The following is a 24,981-nucleotide window of genomic DNA, read 5'->3' as shown; positions in this document are numbered from 1 at the left end:
GCACTTGACAGACAGGTGCTTGTGCCGCTGAGCTAAATCCCTGGCCCTTAATAGATTGTTTATGTATATAGTTTCCAAGCTTTTTTTGGAGGGGGGGGTTGGGGATTGAACTCACAGCCTCACGCTTTCCAAGCAGGCATTTATGCCACTGAGCTAAATCCCCGGCCTATATTTCTAAGCTTTTTGATTAAGACACACTGTTTTCAAAGCCTTTTCTTGTGATTAATATTGGTTGTCCATTAACTAGCTAATTTTTAGATATTTTGATTCTATGCCAAAATTTGTAGTTATAGAATTATATTGCATATTTTTGCGTGAAAAAGAATGCTTAGAAGAAATTGCAGTGTTGTAATAGTAGTATTTTCTCAGTAGTTAACTAAAGTAGTCCACATTATTGATAATAGCAATAATAACTAAGGCCTTTGAAGTACTCATAGATTTGATACTACTATTCTGTAATATTAATTATGTCACAAACTAGGAAACCTTTCTCTCCATGGAAGTCTTTTTATGTTCTTCCTTTTCTGTTTTTGTTCATATAAATTCATTTCCTTAAACTATTTCTTCAGTGTTAACAGACTTAGCTCCCGTAATTGACTTATTATTGTGTGATGAGGTGAATGTATATGTGCTTTTGCCCAATAAAACTTTTAAACCAATTGATTAGGAGTAAAAAGAGAAAGCAAGATGAATTAAATTATAAATAGCTGAGAGTAAAGAAAAAATAAGGGCAAAGGGGTTAATGAATTTTATATAGAAAATGTTTATTGTAAAACTTAGTCTACTCTCTGTGAGAGCAGCAGCATATAAAATACAATAATGATATTTTCCCTATCAACTTTGATTAGTTTTTTCTGAATATAGTAAGTGGGAGGACAGCTTTAACAGTTGAAATGACATTGTGTTTTATATTTTTTATAGATATGTTTTGCAAGAAATTAAAAATGTTAAGAAGTGAATTAGTAAATATCAACGCTATAATTATTGTACTGAAAGTTTCTTTCCCAATCACTTTATATAGAGAAGCATACTTTTTTGGGAGCTATGCATGGAACTCTATACATATAACTGTTTGCTCTCAAATGTAGAACTTTGATATTAGATGAATATACAATACAATTTTGGCATTTTATGTTTTTTCTATAAAAGGTTTACAAATTTTGAGTTTCCCTAGCTTTGCATAGCAATTATTTTTGCAAATCCCCTTAGTCCTCAAGAGTACTAAGTTTTGCTGGCTCATTGAGCTGCTGTTGGCATGAAGTATCCCAATAATTCACTGAGGCATGAAGCACGATGTGAAGCTGCCAGTGTTTTACATTGTGTATAATCTGGAGTTAATATTAGATTTTGTGTGCTTTTCCCTGACTTCCTGTTTTCTTCACCTGCAAGTCATTATTGCACATACTTCCCTCACTATTTAGATCATGTAACATGGTTGTTAAATAATTCTTAGTAATATACTGTATTCATTAGTACAATTAATTGCCACACATTGGTTTAGAATACTGTTGCAGTTTTGACTCCTGGTTTCCATTTTTAAATTTGTTTTTAAAACTCTTAGTTGCATTAAGTTTTTAATCTTTGCTGAACTTTTTGTTATAAATGTTAACATACCTTTAGTTTTTGTGATTAACTGAATTCATTAAATTTCTTTGTTTCTTTTTTCTTCTTGAATTTTTATTAACTAGTGAAGTAATGTGTTTCCTTTTTCTGTGTTCATGTGTTAGATTTTTATTAAAAAACAAGATAACATTGGTCTTTGAAAATATGTCTAAAAGCTTAAGTTTTAGAATTATTTCCTGCACCTAATTTACACAAGTACTGCCTACTACAGTTTTTTTTTATTCCTGTTTTTCAGTTTGGTCTTTGTGCCAAAAGTTACTTTTTAACCTTTAAAAATCATTGGTATTATATGTGACAGGATTTTAATGTTATAGTGTTAACATTTATGGCTTCACATTTGCCATAATGTTGGCTAAAAAGTCCATTTATTTAATCCTACTGTAAATTCAATTTTCTTTAACAGTTTAGAAAAATATTTTTATTCAGATCATATCTTATTAAATCTTTTTTTATTCTTATTTGGAAATTTTCTTCAGTTTATGTCTCAAATTTTGTCTGGGCAGATATTGTGAAATGCAGTAGCTGATTTTTATTAGAAATACTGCTTGCCAGATGGCTTACCTAAGTCCGTTAAAGTAATCTTTTAAAAATGGCCATTGTAAAACTTTTAATGAGGCTTTTATTAAACATTTAAAAATATTAAACGATATGCCTTCAGGCAATTGTTATAGGTTATAGAAACCTTTTAAGGTAAAATGTTTTGCTAAGAAGAATGAAATAACTTGAAAGGCTGAATCTTCATGTTATGTATTTTCCATAGCATATATGTTTTAAATTCTTTAAATATTTTTTGTCATTAAAGCTCATATTATTTCTAATTTAATATTTGCAAAAGCTTTTAGCTTCTAAAATTTTGAGTACTAAAGTAGAATTAAGTAGGTTCAAATTATATGCCTTCGTATTAAATTAGTTTTAAAAACCTGAAATATTTATTTTTATAAACTTAAAACTATTTATACATTTTAACATTCAGTTCCTTCTATGTGAATGTGAAACCAGGATTAAAACAGTTTTGATTAGCAACTTCTTTGAAGTGAATATATCTTACTTTTAATTTAAGCATTTTGCTTTTTAGAATGCATATGTGGTATGGCTGAGCATTTAAATTCGTTTTGAATATAAGTTGGGAAGCAATGATATAACAGCCAAGAAATTTTTTTTCTGTGTTAATTTCTGCATATAAAAAGACAGTTTTGACCACAGCTCATTTAAAATGTTCTTTAATTTTACATTTATTTTAAAATGCTTAACAAGGAAATCTAAAGTAGTTGCAGTGTTTCACAGCAGTACTAATGCATTACTGTTGCTTTGTTGTAAAATAGGAAATTATCAAATATATTCTTTCATTGTTGCTAAAGCCTGTGTCGGTGGTTTTCATTGTAACAAGGATCTCTTTTATAAATACAATTTTTGTTCTTTTACTCACTTTAAAAAGTTTAAATTTTTGCAACATCGCTCTGACAAAACATTTCTATTATGAAATCTTAATGTACAACTTTATTCTATGATGATGCTGTAGAATTAAGTTGTTTGAATTATGTGAGTGCTGTAACCTTAATTCTGTAGTCATATTTTTGCCTAAAATTAAATTGTTAGATTTGGAAAAAAATTAAAAGGGTAAGTTAGGAGGATTGCCACAAGTTCAAGGCCAGTCTGGGCTACATAATAAGTCAAGGACAGCCTGAACTGCATGGTGAGACCCCGTGTCAAAAAAAAAAAAAAAAATTGGAATCTGGTATATTTTCATACTGAGAAATGTTTAGTTTTTTTTAAACCAAGAATCAAATCAGGACCTTGTACTTGCCAGGCAGGTACCATACTGCTGAAGTACCCTGGCCCCATACTGGGAAATGTTAGCAGTAGAGTTTCTTTAGGATTGAATTCTGGATATTCACTATTTTAAAGATCTGTCTTTTAACACTATTTTTCATACAAATTAATATCAGTTAGAAGTGTTTTCATATCATCATTTATAAAGAATGTACTGTTTGTATGTATGTGTGAGAGAGAGCAAGAGAGCGAGAGTACAAGAGAGCCAGAGAGAGGGAGGGAGGGGCGGGAGAGAGAGAGAGAGAGAGAGAGAGAGAGAGAGCACGCGCGTCAGGCAAAGAGAGTGCACCCCTCCTTCTGCATATGTTTCTGGGTTCTCGTTTAATTGAGAACTTGGAAAGGAAGAAGTGTGAGTGAGTATCATTTAGTTTAGCTTCTTAGCTGCTAGCTTCATAGCACTTTAAGCAGGTAAGAAGACCTCATGTTAAATAGGGTAACAGTCCATATTTAAGAATTAGTCACTAATTGGGGCTGGGGATTTAGCTCAGCGGCATAAGCACCTGCCTTGCGAGCAGGCATCATGAGTTCGATTCTGGGTACGGATAAAAATGAAAAAGACAAAAAAAAAAAAAGAATTAGTCATTAATTTGCTTGAGATACGAGAATGTGTGTTTATAGATTTATATAAACAGTTGCCCTCATTTAGTATCAATATAAAATATTGAAAATATTTGTCATTTTGTTACTTAATTTAAGAAATGTAGTTCTATTTTTTAGAAGTAAGATAAGTAGAGGAGAAAAATATACATTTGGTTGTACTTACAATAGTCCCATTGTATAAAACAGAACAAGGATCATTTCCAAACAGCCTCAGGTGAAATCTAGTGGGAAACAATTTCAAACTGGTCTGAATTTGCTGGTAAAAAGAATGTGTCTTAGATAAACATCTGATCTAAGTTACAGTAGTTTATACTACTCTTTATGATTAGTTTCTATTTTTACTTTTAATAAATATGGTTGATGGCTAGATGAAATAGAACCTATTATATTATCTTTAATGTGGATTTTATAAAAACACTTGTTTGCAAGTTATTTTGATTTATTAGTGTACAACAGCCTTTTTTTATTATGGGATATTAGTATGTTTTATAATGTGTCCTCTATATAAAGTGAGTATTTAATTTGACATGAAATGCTTATGGTAAAGAGTATACTTGAAAATACAAGTCTTGTTGCTTTTTAAGTTTTCCTTTTTTAGCTTTCTTATTGAATTTGATCTTTTCTTACAGGAAAGTTCTGATCTCCCCGTTGCTCTGCTTTTGGCTCAGCATAAAGATAGATCTGCACAACTGGAAATGCAGCTTGACAAACCTAAACCCATAAAGCCAGTGACATTCTCCACAGGCATCAAAATGGTGAGCTGTATTTTATTTGCTCATTTGAAAGGTATTTCTTAAGGAATGTGCTTTTAATTCTGTTGATTCCCATGATGCACTGAAAGGTTTAGATGTTTAAGAACAGGACCTGATGTAGGCTGGATGTCTAGAAGTGTGTAATGTGCTTCCTATAAGGAAAGTGAAAAGTAGTAATTCCAAAATATACACTATAATTTTATTGAAATATGTAGCTTTTGTATTTTTTTTTTTTAGATTTTAAATTTGTAGTTTAGGAAAACGTTTCTTAAGAGAAAATGCATAATTATTGCTAGAAATATATTAATCTACTGACATAAAATTGAAAATAAATGTATAAATTTGTTTTCCTCCAAACAGTTTTTTCTTTTTTTCCGGTACTGGGGATCGAACTCACGACCGCCTGCTTGCAAGGCAGGTGCTTATGCCGCTGAGCTAAATCTCCAGCTCACATACATGTATTTTTAATAATCAAAAGTCATTTATATGGTGGTGAACACATAATTCCAGTACTCAGCAGGCTGAGGCAGGAAGATCACTCGGAGTTTCAAGTCAACCTAGGTTACATAGTGAGTTCAACACCAGCTTGAAATATATTGTGAGACCCTGTCTCAGCTAAAAAACAGAAAAGCCATTCTTAGGGGGATGATAGAAATAAAAAAAATAAAAACCAGTTTTAGCTTCCAGATAGTTTTTTTTGTTGTTGTTGTTCTGGGGATCAAAAAGTTCTAAAGATAGACTAATTTGAATTTTAAAAATGTTTAGACATTTATTCAAAGAAATGTTTTATAAGCCAGTGATATACTGAAGTATTTTTGTCATTACTTTTTCTGTTTGGGAATTATATACTCTTGTCATGTTTATTTTGTGTTTAACATCCAGGTTTTTGAAATATAACTATTCTAAAATATGTAACTTTCATATTGGTGTGTTTTAAAATAATCGCATATGAGTTTAGAAAGTATGACAGCATCATGAAATCATAGGTAAGGACCTCAACTTTGGAGCCTGGTAACTCAATTTAACACTCAGCTACCTCACTGAGTCATGTGTTTGTAGCAAGCACATTTCTTAGTCTCTGTGATAAACCTTTCCCTCTATTTGTAAAATGACAATGACAACACCTATCTCAGAAACTTATGGAGGACATCAAAGGAGATGTGAACAAAGTGTCCGTACAGTGGCTGCATATTTAAGCTCTCAGCAAACGAGGATAGTCGTTTTAAATAATATATGAGCCAGTGGCATAGATGACTACCAATTTATTACATAAATCTTTAATTCTGCAACTAAGTCTAATGAAAATGGAGTTAAAATTGGAGTAAGAAGACCTCCATTTAAATTTTGGCTCTAACTTAAATGATTGCATGATGTTAATCAAGTTGCCTATTTTCATTGTTCTCTTCCATAAAATAGGGTTATTTCTCACCTCATCCCTCTGCTCTAAGAAGTAAATAATATACACCATTGATATTGCCTGGCACTTAGAGAGTTCAATAAGTATGAAATAATGAAATAATGAAATAATGAAATCAGCATTCTGCAGATCCTGTCTACACATATCTATTATATTTATACACACTAGTGCTGTTCAGAATTTTAGTTTTTTTTCTACCTTTCTCTGAATGTTTCCCTTTAGAGTATAAAATTAAATCAATTCAAATACTAATAATGTTTAATATCATGTATTATCAAGTTTAGAGCATAGTGTTTTTTTAATCTTTTTATGCTAAGCTATGTTTTCCATATTTTTCTTTCTCAATATAGGTTGAGATATATACTATATATAGTATATATATATATTACTATAATATATATAATGTATATATTATATATATTACTATAATATATTACTAAAAAGGATTATTTTATCAAAATTATCAGCTTATATTTCTGTTTCTCTTTATGGGTCTATATGTTCCTAGTAAGCTTTCCATAAATCTTGCTGGAAGTTAGATAATTGAATAGATACATGGATGGATGTACCAAAGAATAGATGGTTCGTTAAAATTGTACAGAATGTATCTATTTTAAAGCAATCACTAAAATTGCTTAGCCAGTTATAATGCAAGTACCTGTTACTTTGATATTTTGATAAATGATATATATATATTGTTCTGTTTTGTTTTTGAAACAGGGACTCACTATATAGTTCAGGCTGCCCTTGAAAAATCACTATGTAGCCTTGAACTTGGCAGTCCTCATGCCTCAGCCTCCCCAAGTGCTGGCAATTTACAGGCATGCACCATCATGCCCAGCTCAATGAATGATATTTTAAAAATTCCTTATGTTGATGCATATTGCTTTTTGAAAGCATCTAATATCATGTCAGGAAAATATAAGGATTGCAGTAATAGGAATGTATAGAATATTTTGTTATAGTTCTTAATTTTACTGAAACTAGTGAAATAGCTTTTGTTAAAGAGTACTAAGCGTATAGGCAGGGGATTTAGCTCAGTGGCATAAGCGCCTGCGTTGCAAGTGCACGGTCGTGAGTTCGATTCCCGGTACCGATAAAAAAAAGACAAAACAAAAAAACCCCCAAAAAACAAAAACACAAAGAATACTAAGTGTATTTTCTCACTCTAGGAAAGTATCTTGGGTGCTTCTTTAAGGCAAAGTCTAGAGACAAAATCTACTCGTTTCTAACTAGACTGTACTTTGGTTATGTTATATTGGTCAGTTTTTTGATAGACTGTATAAGAACTGCCCACAAAATTAAGAATTGAATAGTCCTCTTTTCCACCTGGATATTAAAACTCAATGCTAGAGTTTGCAGAATTTTTGGTTAATGTATATCACTGTATGCCTGTATTTCAAAGCTATTATTATTGACATGCAATATTAAAGTAGGAGAAGTTAGTTACAAAAACCTAGTCAAATCCTTATCTTCAGGGTAAAGTTCAATGCTTAGATGACATTGTTACAAATGTGGGGAATGTATATTCCTTGTTGCAGCTGAGCATGGTAAGTATGCAAGAATTGTTTGAGAAATGTTATTTGAAAGGGCAAACGACTGTTTGTTACTTCTGACTTCAACAGATAGATACCTACTATACTTTTGTTGCATGTCATAACATAATTAGTTCCATTTTAGCAAATATATGATAGTTTCTCCCATTTTCTAGTTCTCTTCCTTTTGTAGAATATAATACTGAAATCAAATCTGGCTTACCATTGAAGCAGAAAATGCACTAGCTCAGTTCGAGCTTTTTTGCAGCTGTTATATTTTTCACTTGGTGACTACATCAACTTGAAAGTTCAGATAATGTGACAGTAAATTCGCTATTCTTCCAAAATTTATCTTGACTTCGCCCACTTCTCTTATTATTGTTATCCCAAACTAGTCACAATCATTTTTCTCATGGACAATTTCAGTAGCCATCCATTTGATCTCTGTTCTGAGTATTAGGTAATATATTCTATAAACCATTTTGGGGTTTCCCAAATGAACAGATGATGATAAGTAAAGAACATTGAAAAAAATGAGATACCTCCTTGCTTGATATCTTCCATTGTTTTCCTAATACATTTGGAATGAAATCCAGAATATTAACCATTTATGTCCCCATCTCTAACAAAGTGACATTGATATTAAGAAGTGAATGATGAAAATGATGAGCTGTGTAAAAATCCCAGCAGAGACAAGAGCAACTAAAAGCAGCAAAAGGAAGAAACTACCTGTTTAGAAACAAAAGAACTGTTAAGAGAGCACTTTTCCTTTGAGGTTTTTCTTTAGAGGCATTCTACACTGAACTTTTGATCATCCCACTTAAAGCACTTTTCTTTCACTGACACCCCCATTATTTTATAATTTTTAACCCTTCCAAATAATGTATTACTACTAGAAAATGCTGCATAGGTAAATTGTTTATTGCTTGTCTTTGTCTCTGGAATTTAAAATCTATGATCATAGACTAAGATTTGTCTCTAGCATTTAAAATAGTGCCATTTCTTGACTAGTCACACAGCAGCAACTGGTATATCATTTTCCAGTGAGACACAAAAATGTAACAAGTTTTTAAAATACTTAAGTGAAGTTAAAACATTTCAGGGAGAGCCAGTTATGGAGAGGATAAAAGCTGTCAATACATTTTTGTTAGAATGTTTATTAATATATTCTAGTATGGGTATTCAAATTTAATCACAGTATACCTCTTCAGTCTTTATGAAACTTATGCTATCCTCATCATTAGTACTCAATCTATAGTGTTATGTTTCTGTTTTGGTTTCCAAGTCTTGCACTTTGAAATATCACTGACTCCCTTTTATAATGGTAGTTTTGTGAATGGCTTTAATTAACCATGATCTTACAAAACAAATGCTGCTGCTGTGAATGTAGATCAACTGTCCCAAAAAAATCATTTTGGAACATCATCATTATCATCAAACTTCCTTTTAGGCAATGTTGTATACAGAAAAGTCAGTGAGGGCTCCATGTTATTGGGGGATGGACTATGAAACAGATCTAGTGCAACAAACTTTCTACCTGAATATAAACTTTCTACCTGAATGAATGGAGTAAATTTACCTTCTGTAACAGTTAAGGTGGATTATCAAGTTTTTGGCTTGAGAATTGCCTAGGGAGTTAATCAGCCAAATATCTGGTTATGTCATAGAGGTGAGACCTTTGGTACAATATATGGTCCTGGACCCATTCATCTTTGGCATGCTTTCCCTGTTCTGTTTTCTGGTTACCACAAGGGGAGCAACATTCCCATGCCAAGGTACCCCCAGTGATGTTCCTGCCTTGGAGCTAGATAACCATGGGCTGAATCCTCTGAAACCATGAGCCAAGTGAACCATTTCATCCTTTAAGTTGTGGGTGTTAGGATTTGGTCCTAGCAACGGGAAAGTTGGCTAGTACAGAAAATTGGTACCAGAGAGGTGGGATTCTTGCTGGGACCATACTTGACAATCTAGTTCAGAAGCCTTTAAGCAGGAGGAGTTTGTGCAGGTGTAGAGACACAGAATATAGAATTTCTAGAAAAGATTGATGGACAGTTCTTGTCTGGGCTCAGAAGACCAGCATGCTCACGGGAATCCAAACAATAAAGGCCATTGAGGTTTCATTTAGGACTGAGGGCTCTATTAGAAATTTTACTAAGGACCATGTGTGGCACACTGCAGCAAAAAGTTTATTTACATTTTGTTCATGTCCTAAGACTTTATGTGAGGCTGAATTTAAGGATGGGGAACTAATTGATCTGGTGGAGGAAATTTTAGGGCAGACCAAAATTCAGGCTGTGTCATGGATACTTCTGGATGCTGTTACCCAGATTTATAGTGAGAATTCGTAGCAAACAGCAGAGAATGATTTGAAAAATTTAAATTTTGGCCTTAAAAGAACTATATGTAGGGGCTGGGGATTTAGCTCAACGGCATAAGCGCCTGCCTTGCAAGCAGGCAGTCGTGAATTCGATCCCTGGTACCGATAAAAAGGAAAAGGACAAAAAAAAAAAAAAAAAAAAAGAACTGTATGTAAAGTTGGAATTAAAGGTTGAGATATGGATATTGGAAAGATTGATGCCATTGGAAGTGCTTGGTTTCTTTTTAATAGCACTAAACAACTGATGGCATCTTAGGAATCAAGACTCCCACCCGTTATTAGCAGGCTCAAGAGTATACAAGTATAAAACTTTCATTTGAGAAGACAAACCCTAGGTCCCTGCTCAAGAAGGGCCATCCAGGGAATTGGTTTTCTGGGATTAATTTCATTGTGCTGAGCCATGAAGGCTTTCAGAAGTCACTGCAACCATGGTCTGAGATGGCCAAGTTTCTGTTTGCATTGGCAGCCTGGTTTTATCAGCAGCCACAGTGCAAGAGTTGTGAGATTAAGGAGTCTTGCATCAGGTTTCGGAGGAAGGTTCGGGAGGCTAGGCACATTGGGAGGCTAGGCAGTGTGCCGCTGAGGGTGATGTGTGAAGCTGTGGGAATGGAGGCTAAGGTGTAGTGCTTAAGTCGGAGATGCCAGGAAAATAGACTGTTTGCTAAGGAAGGTTAGCAAACCGCAGGCTGCTAGCCAAGTAACCTTAAGAGAGGCTGTGTGATCTGCAACCAGCAAAGCCATAGGGCTGGCCTGCCCAAGAAATCTGAATGTCATGACTTGCCACCATGTGCCCTTGATGCTGGACATGAAGCTATGGGATTCAGTGTTTGCCGTATTGGCTTTTACTCTTGCTTCGATCTTGTTTTTTACTATGCTTTTATTCCTCTCTTTTAGAACAGGAATGTTTAATCCATACCATTGTATATTGGGAAGGTGTAACTTTTTTTTTTTTTGAGACAGGATCTTGCTGTGTATTATAGACTGCCCTTGAACTCACTGTGTAGGCCAGGCTGGCCTCAAATTCATGGCAGTCCTGTTACAGCCACCTGAGTGCTAGGATTACAGGCTTATGCTATCACACCCATTGTAATTTACCTTTACAAATTTGAATTTACAACTAAGAGTTTACCTTGAGTCTGAGAGGAAACCAGACTTGGAATTATGATAGAACTATTGAGACTGTGGAAAAGGCGTTGGTGTGTTTTCAGTTGTAAGTATGATAGTTACATGTTAATGTAGAATTATGACCTTGTGTTTATTTTAAGTACGACTTAAGGAGATTGTGTTTGGGTGTGAAGTCGAAAAGCCGTGGACTCTGATGGATAGTGTAATCAACTTGATGGATTTGAGAGCCGATTTGGGATTAGGAAAGCGTATTTTTGAGTGTGTCTGGGTAATTCATGGAGGTATGACCTTGGGTCCCTTCAATCTGGGTGCCCTTTGCCTGCTCTGCTTCCCAGCAGATGAATGGCATTCCTCTCCAACCAGCTCCACCCTGATGTTTCTTTTTGGTGTGAGTTGACCATGGACAGAGTCCCTAAAACCATGGGCCAAAAAAATCATTTTCTTTATGATTACTCAAAAAACGAAAACTAGAAATTCCATTTGACCCAGTTTTTTCCCTTCTAGGTATCTTCCTAAAGAGCTAAAGACAACATATTACAGTGATACATACATACCCATGTTAATAGCAGCACAATTCAAAGTAGCTGAATCTTGAGAGGAGCCTAAATGTTCATCAACAGATGAATGGATAAAGGAAATGTGGTACACAATGCAGTACTGCTCTGCCATAAAGCAGGATATACTTGAGTGATATGGAGGAAAATGGATGCACCTTGAGATCATAATGTTAGGGAAAATAAATTAGACACTCAAGTTTAAATGTCACATGATTTCCCTTGTATGAGTAACCCAAATATAAACAAAAAGCAAAATAAAATAGGTAAGAGAAAGTAAGGACATAAGTCTTTTTCAAATGAGAAGGGCATTAAGAGATAGAAGTAAAGGAGTGGGAAGGGATGGAAAGGGGATGAAAAAAATTGAGATGTGTTACTTGCATGCATCAACTTCTCGCAAGGAATGTAATTATCATGTAAACATGTCCTAATAAACAGTAAAAACTGGAAAAAATACAGTTGTTAAGAAACACATGAAGGAAATGATTTAATATTTTATTTAACAAGCTGTTATGTTCTGGTTACATTGAGAGATGTGACTACTGATCTATTTGGTACTCAAGAAAGAATGATGTTATTAAAAAAATTGAAAATTTGATCTTAGACCTGATTGTATAGACCAAATGGATTTGGTTCATTTGATCAAATATTTTAAGGTTGAAGCTATATTATTGTGATTTTTCCCTCTGAGAATGGAATCAAATATTTTTTGTTGGCTCATTTGTTACTTTGTATTGATTATCAGCAAAAGTAACCAACACCTACTGAATTGTGTCTGATTAATTTGACCAGTGCAGTCAGATCATAATTCTTCTGAATTTCAGAATTAAATATTTAAGTATTTTATTCTTCTGTTTAAATACTTATAATTTTAGGTCTCAGAATGCTAAGGCCACCTGACTAACCCTTCAATAATTTATTTGTGTTAACAATGAAACAATTTTCAAATGAGAAGGGCATTAAGAGATAGAAGTAAAGGAGTGGGAAGGGATGGAAAGGGGATGAAAAAAATTGAGATGTGTTACTTGCATGCATCAACTTCTTCAGTAACTGGCTTTTTATAAGTTTAAATTGTATGAAAGTAAAGAGAAAAAATTTTTAAATACTAATTTGGAGGGGACTTTTTTCAATTTGCTGTGTATCTGTCACTGGAAAGCACCATTCTGACATAGAGTATAAACATCTTAGTAATATAATAAAATGTAAATGGAATTTAACATGATATTACTGTGAAACTCATCTTGGTTCCAACTCTAAATCAAGCTTTGGAGATTTAAAAGCACTGGCTAACCATTAAGGATTTTGAAAACACTGCATATTTTTGTACCAAGTCAGAGTTATTTCTTTGCAACTGATTCAAGTTGGCAATTTCTTTTGATTTAATGCATTGATAATATGATATATTTATACAGTTCAAATTTCTGCACACTGTTTGTAAAACCACCTACTAGCTGAAACATATAATAAAACTACATGCACTAAAATTTGGGGTTATAATAGGTTCTTTTTTAAAAAAAGCATTAATAATCACTGACCAATCTACCATATGATAAAAGCCCTTTTTTGGCTTACTTATATAATACTTCAGTTAGTGGAAATGATTAACATTTAAAATCTTAATACCCTTTGAGTGCATTGGATCTAAGAAACATTTTGTAAAAATCACTTGGTAAGGATTATAAACTTAATTATTGCACTGAACAGGAAACAGCTGTATGTGTGCGGGACTTACTGTTAATTCATTGACTTCTAAAAATCTTAAGATTTCTGCTTTGTGTGCTGGGAACACAACCCAAGGCCTTAACACCAGATTAGCAAAGCTCTCTCATTGAGCGGTATGCCCAGCTTAAAAGTTATTGAAACATGGGAAAGGAGTTTTCTTTTTGAAGAGAGAAAATACATTTTACTCTTCTTCCAAATATTATTGAAAGTAGGAATGTAAAGGCATGACCAGTTTTTTAATTTCTTAGAAAATGCAATGTTTTTAATTTACCTAATGATTCCCATTGATGGGATGATTTATAGTATACATGTGTATATTTTTCTCACAGTACATAGTTATTATTTCTTTTTTGCAGATTTAAGGTTTGGCGCTAATTAGTGTATGTAAGTTATAAAAATCTTGGCTTCTTTTCCAATATTAATATAACTGATAAACTTGACTTGTATACTACATTAACTATGTGTATTCTAGTTTAACTATTAAAGCTGGCCTGGCCTTGCCTCTTTTCTTTGCTCTTTGCTTTTCTTTTCTTCTCTTTTCTATTCAATGCCGTTTAGATCAATTTGTAGTTTTTATCAGCCCAAAAAAACGTTGAGCCATAAGGGTAAACAGAAACTGATAATTAAATTCTTCCACTTCAATAATGAGAGAACTGAGATTGTGCACTGAGGCACCACCCTATTGTGAGTTTAAAAGTGTTTAAAAAACATTGTAAACAGGTGTTATTGATGTCTCATGATCTTTACATTTCTTTCATTATTAATGATTTGGGCATTTTATCACATTTATCTTTTTCTTTTGATTTTTTTGCTTTATTGAGACAGAATCTGACTGTATACTTGAGGTTGGCCTATAAGTCATGATCTTCCTGTCTCAGCCTCCTAAGTGCTGGGATTATGCCACGAGATAACATTTTTAGTTTCTAGATACGAGTGATATTTGTGGTACTTGTCTTTTAGTGCCTGTCTTATTTCACATAACACATTGTCATCCATTTTCATCCATGTTGCCACAGATGACCAGATTTCATTCTTTTTATGGCTCAATAATTTTCCATTGTTAGCACTTAATAGTCTTCTTTTCCTATCTGTTGTTCTGTCAGTGAACGCCTGTGTTGATTGTGTATCTAGCTGTTGTGAATGGTGCTGCAGTGAAAACAGGAGTGCAAATAGCTCTTCAACATCCTTTACCTTCGTATGTGTGTGTGTGTATATATATGTATATATATATATATATATATATATAAATATACTAGTGGAATTGTTGGCTTAAAGGATCGTTCTGTTTTTAGCTTTTTTGACAAGCCTTCAAATAGTTTTTTTATAATGGCTGTACTAATTAATGTGTAATTAAGTATGCAGAGTTTCCTTTATTCTGCATCCTATCAGCATTTTGTTATGTATCTTTTCGTTCCTTCAGTGAACAAAGATATCTTAATATAAAGGAATAAAGTACTAAAGTTAATTGCATCATTCCCATTTTTTAAAAACATTATTTTTATTTCTCATTCGTACCATGAATTTTTCCTGACTTCTTTGAACTGTTTGCATCTCATTAAACTCAAAATCATTACTTTGATTCCTTTTCAGATATTTGTATGTTTGCTTTCTTCAGGGTTTAATCATAGAGAGTTATTGTGCCCCCTTTACAGTGTCATCATTTCTTGGGTTTTTTCCCCATGTTTCCCGTCTCCTTGTGTTGATGTCTGCATATCTAGTGCAACAGTCACTTTTTCAGGCTTTATGGAGTTCTAAATTTTTGTAGACTGAAAGCTTTTCCTTCAGATGGGAGCTAAGATATATATAGTGTGTTGCTTTAATGTAGTATCAGCTTTTTTTTTTTTTTTTTTTTTTTTTTTTTGTACTGGAGTTTGAACTTAGGACCTTGTGCTTGCCAGGCAGGTGCTTATGCCACTGAACTATATTGCCAGCCTGTAGTGTCATCTTGGACTCAGTGGGCTCAACAGTGTGTGGTCTCTGCAGTTTCTTCAGCGGTCATTTTCATTAGCAGTGTCTGTGGGTTGCACCACTAGTGGAGGCTGTTTGTGACTGAAGCTGCATGGTGTAATTTTTCTGGTGGTAGGTTGCTTCCTGGATGGCTGTTGGGCCAGGTGTGGATATGTGCAGGTGTCATAGGTTGGTGGCTCTATGGTGTACCCTTACAGTTTATAGGGCTATCATCTTAAGGAATGGAGGGTGCTGCCTGGCTATCTTGAGGGCTGAACTGAGTGTATATGGTCATTGCAGGCTGGGTGACTTTGTGGCCAGCTCACCAGCTGGGAAGTGACTGCCATTTCACTTGCTGCTTCTTTGGAGATAGGGACGTTGTCTGGAGTGTTGTTAAGTGGAATAGGATACAGGTGACACTGCAAGTATGCTGCTGTGTGGTAGCTGTCTATGCAGTTGAGCTGTCAGGCTGCTCTCAGCTGTGTGTAGACACTGCATTCTGGTTGAATGTGTGGAGGACTTTATTGAAGCGCAAGGCCATGGACTGACAATAGGCTTGGACACACTAATCAGTACGCTCCTGGGACCAGTGTGCTTTAGATCCTCTAGGAGAATGGGACCAGCGCCGACTGTCTCGAGTGCAGGGTGCAGGGTGCCGGTGAATACCTGCTGCTAGCTACCTGCTGGTTTTTCATCTGTGCAGTTCTGTTCCCTAAGGGATGGGATGTTGTGTGGATTTGGAAGCCAAGGCCTTTTGGGTGATTTTTGGCTCTGAGCAACCGGGGTTGTGTTATAACCACTTATGTGAGCATGGTAGAAAGTTGGTAACCCTCAGGTTAGTGTGGATTCCAGCAGTTCATCTGGTTTCAAGGTGGCATTGAGGGACAGCAGCTTTGGTCATAGGGATCAGGGGGGTATATAGCATGGATTCCTACTCTGGAAATGTAGTGGACAAGCTTCACACAATGACCAAAGTGTTTGGAGAATCAGTGCTGCAGGAGTCTCTTATGTAGTTGTCTGTAGAAGAGAGACTGTTGGGGATCACTAGCCAACTTTCTCTCTCTCTCTCTCTTTTTTATTTAAAGAGAAAAAAAAGGAAATAAAATTAAGAAAAACAAAGCAGTAAAAGGGTACAAATAATACCGAATTTCAAAGAAAAAAATACAGTAAGATATCACTAGTTAATAGGTTACCTATTGTCATCTTTGAAATAGTTATCCAAATTATAAAATTAAAGCATGTAAAGTGAACATTCATACAGTGAGATTGCAGACAGTGCCGATCAATGATCCAACAAAGTTCAGTAATAAGGATTTCCATCCTACACACTCAAACATGCATGCAGTTATATCCCTCAGACCACTTTCCTTTCCTCTCTTTTGAATAACAATTACACTTTTTGTTTTTTTTTTACTCCCACAATTCTTATAATTTTTTGGAGAGAATAAAACCTAAGGAGACTTTTTTTTTTTTTGGTCTTTTTCCTCTTTATCAGTACTGGGGATTGAACTCACGACTGCCTGCTTGCAAGGCAGGCACTTATGCCACTGAGCTAAATCCCCAGCCCCTAGCCAACTTTCTCTTTATGGGGACATTTTCTTGGTTTTAAGAGAATCTTGGTTAGGAAGACAATGTGGGAGATGCTCTTCATTGGATTTTGATTTCTACAAGGATCTTGCCACTTTTCCGCCACCTTCCAGTGTACTTCTTGTGTTATTCTTATTCAAGTACATTTGTTTCATCTTTTTTATGCTCCTCTTCTTTGAGGGATTGAGTGAATAACATCTCTCTGTATTTTTCTATGTTGTTGTTATTTCTTTTTTCTTTTTTTTTTTTTTTGTTGCTGTTATTTCTATCTCTTTTGACTTTATATTTCCAGATAGTGGTGTGACTATGTAAAATATAAAATAATCACAGTCTAATTTTCTTTAACTAAACTAATGTGTAATTTACAAAGACATTTGCATTTTGTGTGTGCCCTGCCTCTTGTGCTTTTTGTGCTAGTAGCCCTTTCTATTTTTGTTCAGCGAACTTTTGGCATCTCCTTCCAGGCTCTCTTCCCAGCAGTAGATAGAGCTAAGAGCAGATGACTGCTTTTTCTGCTGCTTCTTATTAGAGTCTTTCCTAGATGCCTATTGCAGTTTGGAATTTCCCCATAGTCTTTTCTTCTGTTTTTTTATTTTTTATTTTTCCTCTGTTTAAAGAACGGTGTCAATCTCATAACTTCTGGGATATTGAAGTCAGAGGTTAAAATTTCTTGAATTTTCAGTTGTCTTATAATTTAAATAAGATTCTGAATTTTCAGTTGTCTTATAATTTAAATAAGATGAGCAAAATATTAATATGATTCCTAAATTCTAAAGGATAGCTTATTAAATGAACTTGTCAAAGGCTATTTATGTTCTCTATAAGTTGGAAAACCTCTGTAGCATTTCTTATAATGTTCTCTCTTTTATTCCTGGAATGAAACATGTTCTCATTTTTTTTTTTTTTTTTTTTTGATTCTATCACTGGAGTTTTTCTTGATTTGTTCAAAGAAGCATTTGCTGCTTTCATTGATTTTTTTTTTTAAATCAGTTTTCCGTTTCACTGATATTGGCTCTTTATTTTGTTTTTCCTTAATTTGGGTTTTATTTGCTTTGTGTTTCTGAAGTAGAAGCTTATTGATTTGAGAGGTTTCTGATCATTTATTATACATGGGTAATGTTATACATTCTCTTTAAAACATTTTGTTTGCTGCATCCCACAAATAACCACATTATTGCTATGGTTGAATCTCTTAAGGATCAGATTCCAAGTTGGGGTTAAATGTGCAAGAAATGCTGCATGGAAAATAATGTGTGACAAAAAGGGGAGGGGCTCAGTCTGTGATGTAGGAAAGAAACAAGGAATGTTGTATAGAAATGTCTCAGACTGTAGTATGTTTCTAAGGAAGTTTGGCAAAGTGACTGGGTGAGTCTGCCTGAAAGTTTCCTGGCAGAGAAATCTCGTATCACCTGAGTATATAACTATATTAATTTCCCTGCTTCGGCCTTTGGCTGGAAGCAGCATGTTGGAGTCAAACATGAAGATGAATGTCAAAGTGCAGCAGCTTGAGTCCCTGATCCCTTACTTTTCTGCAGTTGGTTGGAGAGGTGAGCGGTACATTCAGATAGCTATTTTATTTGTGCTTTATTTAATTTTCATTTAGTTCAAATATACCTCACTTTGGTTTTGATTTCTTGACCCTGGATCATTTAGAACGTGTTTACAAGTTTTTAGATGTGACTATATCATTGCTGTTATTCTCATTGAGCCCAGAGAACATATATGATTTCAAACATCTTTATTTTTTTGTCACAACAGTGTTTATCTTGAAGTTTTTTTTATAAATGACTATTCTGTAAATGTTTATTAAATCAAGTTATTTGATGTTCTTAGATCATGTTTCCATACTAATTTTTTCCTCCAAGTTAGTTACTGGGAGAAAATTGTTGAAATATTCTGTATTTTTGTACTTTTCCAGTTTAATCTATGTGTACTATACATTTTCAAGCTTGATTCCTTTTTTTTTTTCTTTTTTGGTGGTTCCAGGTATTGAACTCATGACCTCCTGCTTGAAAGGTGTGGGTGCTTATGCCTCTGAGCTAAATCTCAGCCCCATTCCTTGTTTCTTGAGTGCTGTTTTTGTCACAGATGTTTTGTAAATCGGCCACATAGCTTCACGTTTTTTGTAGCTTTTTAAAAAAAGTTGAGAAGTAGAAACATATTTTTATCTAATATATTTTATTGATATGAGTAACATTTTAAATATCATTTCTTTGTAAGAATTTGAATTACTGTCTGTTGTTTCAATCTCAAGGATTTCTTGAGTACTTTTACAGATTTTCCAGGTCTTTGTTATTCTTAGAATGTTTTTATTTTGCCTCAGGTTCAAAGAATAGCTTAGCTCAGTAAGGAACTCTTGGCTTTGTATTTTTCTTTCAGCACTTGATTATATCCTTCTACCAACTTGTGACTTCATGGTTCCTGATAAGTTTGTTACTAATTTTATTGGGGTTACTTTCTTTGTGAAGAATCATTGGTGAATTTACCATTTGCATTAAGACATGGATTAGTCTCTCTAGGAGTTCATGCTGATAAATATTTAACTCTGAGCTGTATCATTGCTAAGTAATATCTAGAACTGGCATTTCCAGGTGGATATGTAATTTTGCTGCCTTATTTTATTAGAAGTGTTACTGTGAGCAATGAGCAGCCAGTGAATAAAAAAGGTGAGTGAAATGAGAGAGTGAGACAGATGAGAAATAAATTTCTTAAGCATTGTTTATTTTGGATAGTTTTCCTGTTAAGCACGTGGAAATACTTTGCACACTTGAAGGTTATTGACTTCTTACATGCTATTCTGGAGAAATACCAAATCATTTATGTAATATAAACATAATGAGACTATTTTGTCTGAATCTCTCATTTCTGGGGTTTACTTTTTCATAACACATATAACAATTCTTTCTTTCCAGTCATATTTTGATACATTACTTGGAGCATTATTGTAAACATAAATTTAAATTCAAAAGTGCAGCTAATGCAAATAAGTGACAGACATTCATTTAAAACTTTCTGAATATTCATATACTTACAGAGTTATACTCTATTATAAAAAATGAATATTATATTAATGGTAATGGGCTGTTTATTTTATACACATAAAGTTAATATAGTAACATATTTTGATTTGCCTGTAGGCCTAGATCTGTAATGTTTAGGTAATTCTATTAATCAAATCTTAAGTATTGCATATACTTATATGTAAATATGCAACATGGATATTGTTAATCTGCCTCCTTTTTATTTTACTGAAATGTTCACTAAGTGCAAGAGAAGCCAGAGTGAGAATATAAGCCTTTAGATTCTTAGTTTAATTATTTTTCTGTTTTCAGTGTTTTTTGAGTGAAACATGCAAAGTAAGACTAGTAAAAAACATGATACAAGAAATAATATTATACCTTGAAGTAATTATTTTATCTTTGATGGGATCTCCTACTTTGCTATTGTATGTACTATTCTTAGTTTATTGAATGAGGAGTTTTTGGTATTGACACAGCTCTGCAGAAAAGTCTTTTTATTTCTAAAATATTAACTTGAGTTTGGGAAATTTGATCCATAAATGTAATTTCCTATTTCTAGTACAAGACCTCTTACCCTTAAAATGGTAAGTGATACTGTATACTATTTCCATTCCTGCTACATTTTGTCAAAGGTAATCAAGCTATACATATATAGTAGTGATGTGCACTTCTACATTTGGAGCATTTGATGTGAAAATAGGAAACAGTAGAGAATATTTGTAGCCTCCTTTGATTCAGTTTACTGGCACAGCAAGGCATTCTTTGTCTCTTTATAGACAATAATAGTGGGTAACAGTTTCAGTGTCAGATTGAGGAGTTCAAATTCTGGCTGTTAAGGCTTGTGGGACTTGGACAAATAACCTTATTCTGAGGATCTCAGCCTTTTGGCACCATGATTTCATGAAGACAATTTTTCCACAGGTGTGTGTGGGGGTGGCTTCCAGAATGATTCAACTGCATTACCTTTGTTTTGTTCTTTATTTCTGTTCTTTCATTGTAACATATAATGAAATAGTTGTACAATTCAACATAATGTAGAGATGCTGGGAGCTTATTTTCTTTATCTGGATGGTCCTATGGATGGTGATGGGAGACAATAATACCCAGAACATTTTGGTTATGTCCAGTCTACGTCATAATATTGTTTTGGCTGCTTCACAAAAATAGGATGTGGGAAATGGAAGCAGGTTTTCCATTTTATCTAGCTATTCCCCTTCTAAGTATCTTTCCAAAAGAGTTAAAAGACTTCATATTTTTAAAGAATGCATTCATATCCATGTTTATATCTGCTCAGTTTACAACAGTCAAGTCTTGGAAATAGCCTGTATGTCAATCTACAGATGAATGGGTAAAGAGAATGTGATTTGTACACACAGTGGGGTGCTGCTCTGCCATGAAGAAGGATAAACTTGAGTCACTTTATAGGAAAATGATTGCACCTGGAGACCATAATGTTAAGTGAAATAAATTAGAGACAACTTTTTCATGTGGTTTCTGTTATATGAGCAACCCAAAATGTAAATAAAGAGCAAAATAAAACATAGATAATAAATAAGATTGATTTTTTTTCTGTATGGGAAGAGGACCAAGAGATGGAGGCAGTGGGAAGGAAGGAGAAGAAACCTGATTAAAACAAAAATGTAGATGTGTTATGTACATGTATACCTTTCATCTGATCTGCAGATAATGATGAATTGGCTTCTTCCTTTTCTATACATATTCTTTGCATGTATCTCTCTTTCCTGATTGCTATGGCTGATATTTTGAGAACTATTTGAATGGTACTGATAGTGGACATCTTTGTCTTGTTCCTGATTTTAGAGGGAAAGCTTTCAACTTCTTCCCAATTAATATGATGTTGGCCATTAGTATGTCACAAACGCCTTTATCAGATTGAGGTATGGGCCTTCTATCCCAATTTTCCTCAGGATTTTTACAGTGAATAGATGTTGTATTTTTTCAAAGACCTTTACTATATCAATAGAAATGATCATATGATCTTTATCCTTGCGTCTGTTAATATGATATATTATATTTTATTTGAGTATGTTGAATCATCCTTGCATTCATGCGATGAATCCTGCTTGGCTTGATGTTTCATCTTTTTGATATTTGTTGTATCTTGTTTGTCAATATCTTTTTGAGGATTTTTATACTTATATTCATTAAAGAGATTGGTCTGTAGTTCTTGGTTTTGGTTGGGTTTTGGGGTTTTGAGTTAGGATAATGCTACCTTCCAGGAATAACTGTGGGAGTCCTACTTCTCTTTCAGTTTCATTGAAGAGTTTGAGAAGTATTGGCACTAGATCTTCACTAAAATTCTTTTCCATTTTTTATTATTTTATTTTAAAGAGAATAAAGCCATATAAAATGAAACAGAATTAAGCCAATCAAAACAAAACAATGGGAGCAGTACAGGACTTCGAAACAAAAATAATAGAAAATCAGTAATGGCTACCATAATGTCTCATGTTATCTTCAGAATAGCTGTAATAGACATAATAAAATCAAAACAGAACAGAATACAACTAATCAAAACAAAACAATGAAAGTGATACAGAACTTCAAAGCAAGATAATAGGAAATCAACAATGGCTGCCATAATATATCTTGTTATCTTTAAAATAGCTGCCCATACCATCACACATAATAGAATCTAACAAAACAAAAGAATAAAACCAAACCAAACCAAACAATGAGAATGATACAGGATTTCAAAACAAAGTAATAGGAAATCAGCAGGGCTACTACCTTCCCTTTGTAGCCATTTCTTTCCCTTTCACCTTCCCAATATCTGTTGTACATTTTGGATCCCACTAACTTCTTCAGTTTTTTTAAAGGGAATAAAATAGAACCATAAAACACATTGAAACAGTGATAAGACAGTAGGAAATCTACAATAGTTACTAGTATCGTCCTCTAAATAGTTGCTCGGCTTTAGGCAATCAAATAATACAGTTCCTCTGAATCAGCTGATTCCTGGGGGCGTGGAGGAGATGGAGTGCTGTTCTCCTCTCCCCAGCCTGTCTTCCCAGCCTCCCCCAGCTGGTTCACAGATGAGGGGTTAACTTCTTTCCTTGTTCTCTCTGATCTGTGCTCCAAATGGCTCACAGGTTGGGGCTTAGCTTCCATCTTGGCTCACCACTAAAAATCTTGTGGAATTGGGCAGTGAGTCCACTGGGTCCTGGGCTTTCCTTGGTAGACATTTTTTTTTAATTCTTCAGTTTCATTGCCAGTGTTTGGATTGTTCAAGGTTTTTAAAAATATTTTTTTCGTTTTAGTAATTCATATGTATCTAGGAATCTATCAATTTCTTCTGAATGCTCCAGTTTATTAGCATACAGACTCTCAAAATAGTTACTAATAATCTTTTAGATTTTAGCACTGTCTTTTGTGATTTTCCACTTTTAAGTGTATTGATTTGAGGCTTTTCTTTCTTTTTTTGATAAGATGGGCTAGGGATTTGTCTATTTTCTTTACTCTTTCAAATAACCAGCTCTTAGATTCATGATTATTTGTATATTTTTAGTCTCAATTTCATTAACTTTGCTCTAATCTTTATGATTTCTTCCCTTGTACTAGCTTTGGATTTGACTTATTCCTGTTTTTTTAAAATACCATTGTGTTATGTATTTGGAGCCTGATCTTCCATAAAGTTGTCATCGATTTTGGCAATGAAGCCAGCAAGAACTGGACTTTTCTTAGTTGTTATTTATTTTATTGTTCCTTTAATCTTATTACTTAGTATCAGATTACTGAGAGTTTTTGTACCTTCTTCATTCAGCTTTGGTAGTTCTTATATGTCTGGGAATCTGTTTCTTCTGCATTCTCCATTTTATTATAGATTCTTAAAGTAGTAATAATCTTCTAGATTTTGGCAGTCTAAGGTAATTTCATCCTTTTCCTTTTTATTTGCATTGTCTTTTTTGGTAAGATTGATTATGAGTTTGTTTATTTTGTCCATTCTTTCAAAGAACTAGCTCTTCACTGATTCTTTGTATTTTTTTAGTCACTTTCATTAATATCTTCTCAAATCTTTATAATTTGCTTCCTATACTAGCTTTGAATTAAGATTTTTCTTGTTTTCTAGGACCTCATTTGGGTGTTTTTTTTTAGACTTTTTATGGTATGGGCATTCACAGCTATAAATTTTCTACTTAGGAATGTTTTCATTGTGTACTATAGGTTCTGGTATGTTGGACTGGCATTGTCATTTTACTCTTGGAACTTTCTAGAGTTTTCCTTGAATTCCTTTGTCACCCTTGAGTATTCAAGACTGTATTGTTTAATTTTTATGTGTTTGCATACTTTCTGTGGTTTCTTATGCCATTGATTTCTAATTTCATTACACTATGATCTGATAACATGCTGGGATAATTTTGATTCCTTTGCATTTACTTGAGCATGCTTTGTGGAGTAGAATGTGGTCTATTTTTAAATTTTATTTTATTTTTTGTCTTTTTCTTTTTCTTTCTTTTATCTTTTACTGGGGATTGAACTCATGGCCGCCTGCTTGCAAGGCAGGTGCTTATGCCGCTGAGCTAAATCCCCAGCCCTGAATGTGGTCTATTTTGAGAAACCCCCATATGCTGTTCTAAAGAATGTATATCCTGTTGTTGTTGGATAGAACTCTTTGTAGATGTCTGTTAGATCCATTTGTTTGAAAGTTTGGATCAACTGATATGTCTGTTGATCTTTTTGTCTAATTGATCTATTTGTGACAGTAGGGTATTGAGCTGTCCCATTATAATTGTATTGGTATTTATGTGATTTTTTGGGAGGAGGGGTGTGTTAGTAGTGTTCGTTTTGTGCATTTCATTGTGTTAGTGTTTGGTGCATATATGTGTATATTTTTACTCTTTCTTTTGAATTGTTCCCTTAACCAATATGTA

General features: G+C 33.8%; 1 protein-coding gene across 1 annotated transcript in view; it reads left to right on the top strand.

Moving 5' to 3' along the window:
• Positions 1-24,981, top strand: part of Mnat1 (MNAT1 component of CDK activating kinase) — a 212,638-nt gene that overhangs the window by 87,113 nt on the left and 100,544 nt on the right. The window contains exon 6 of the mRNA XM_003472515.5: positions 4,683-4,808. Coding sequence (XP_003472563.1) covers positions 4,683-4,808 — 126 coding nt within the window. The remainder of the gene's footprint in view (positions 1-4,682; positions 4,809-24,981) is intronic.

The sequence above is a fragment of the Cavia porcellus genome, unplaced genomic scaffold (assembly GCF_034190915.1).
Source record: "Cavia porcellus strain 051 isolate PalLab524CR breed Dunkin Hartley unplaced genomic scaffold, mCavPor4.1 scaffold_31, whole genome shotgun sequence".
NCBI lineage: Eukaryota > Metazoa > Chordata > Mammalia > Rodentia > Caviidae > Cavia > Cavia porcellus.
This window is presented reverse-complemented; position numbering and strand designations above follow the sequence as displayed.